The 990-nt window shown below is 57.2% G+C and overlaps 1 protein-coding gene across 1 annotated transcript in view; it reads right to left on the minus strand.

Annotated features, from left to right (window-relative positions):
• The window catches only part of LOC119590638 (adenomatous polyposis coli protein-like), a gene marked incomplete in the record, with an annotated part of 64,935 nt that overhangs the window by 44,242 nt on the left and 19,703 nt on the right, over window positions 1–990 (minus strand). Inside the window, 1 exon segment of the mRNA XM_037939317.1 lies at window positions 1–990. Coding sequence (XP_037795245.1) covers window positions 1–990 — 990 coding nt within the window.

Raw genomic sequence — 990 nt, forward strand, 5'->3', positions numbered from 1 at the left:
GGGATCGAGAGGGACGTAAAGGCCGCGGCGGCGAACGTTGTTCCTCTGGCCCGGCGGCGAGTGAGTGACCTTCGCTTGTTCCTGATTTACAATATCCAGCAGCCTGTGTATGATTTTTACGTCTTTTGTTGCTGTTGGTTCTGCTAGTTCTCTGGGCGCTTCACATGGACCCGAGTCATCATCACAGGAGGAGGCGTTATGATAGATGGGTAAGCTTACCGAGACAGAGCTCGTCATCTGCAAATTATCCTCACTGACTACCACCGTTAGAGGTTTGTCTATGGTTAGGGTGTGCGTGCCTCGCAAACCACTGCTTCTGCCACTCGCACTTGTGACGGGAGGGCGGGCCTCTTCGGGTATGGTGGAAGAACTGCTTCTGCGGTTATAAGACAACGCCGGCGGAACCCTCCTGACTTCCTCCCAGGATCCCCGCCTTCCCAAGCGCTCTACGCTGTCCTCCTTCATTAGATGGAGATCCTGCTGAAAGCCACTGTTGCTGACTAAAGAATCGTCTGTTGTGGTCGCCGCAGACCGTGATTTTTTCCGCTTCCTTTTGCTCGAGGGCCGTCGCCTCCCCGATGCCTGGACCGAGTCTTGACCTGGGATAACATTGGGTTGTCTTGCTGTTTTTTCCAGTGGATCTGGCCAACACTGGCCGTCGCTTGGACGCCTTCTTGATCCTAGGGCCGAGTCTTGCCACGGGGGGGTCATCGGCCGCAGGAATTCGGGCGTGTTCTCCCGAAAGGAACTTTTTTCGTGTATGCCAGAAGGAAAGGCCTCCCCTCGCGCGCCCACGTTATCGAGTTCGTACTCGTTTTCCCTTCCCTCTGAGATGGGAGGCTCTATGACGAAGTTGACCTGCTCATACGTGTGGCCGGCGAGGCTGCTGTTCATGCTGGACACACTCAGCTGGTCGCCCTGAATCGGCCGCGGCACGGGCGGCGCCGCCCTCGGAGGGAAGGGCACGACGCGTTCCATGACAGGCGACCA

This window comes from Penaeus monodon, chromosome 27, assembly GCF_015228065.2.
Source record: "Penaeus monodon isolate SGIC_2016 chromosome 27, NSTDA_Pmon_1, whole genome shotgun sequence".
NCBI classification, from domain to species: domain Eukaryota; kingdom Metazoa; phylum Arthropoda; class Malacostraca; order Decapoda; family Penaeidae; genus Penaeus; species Penaeus monodon.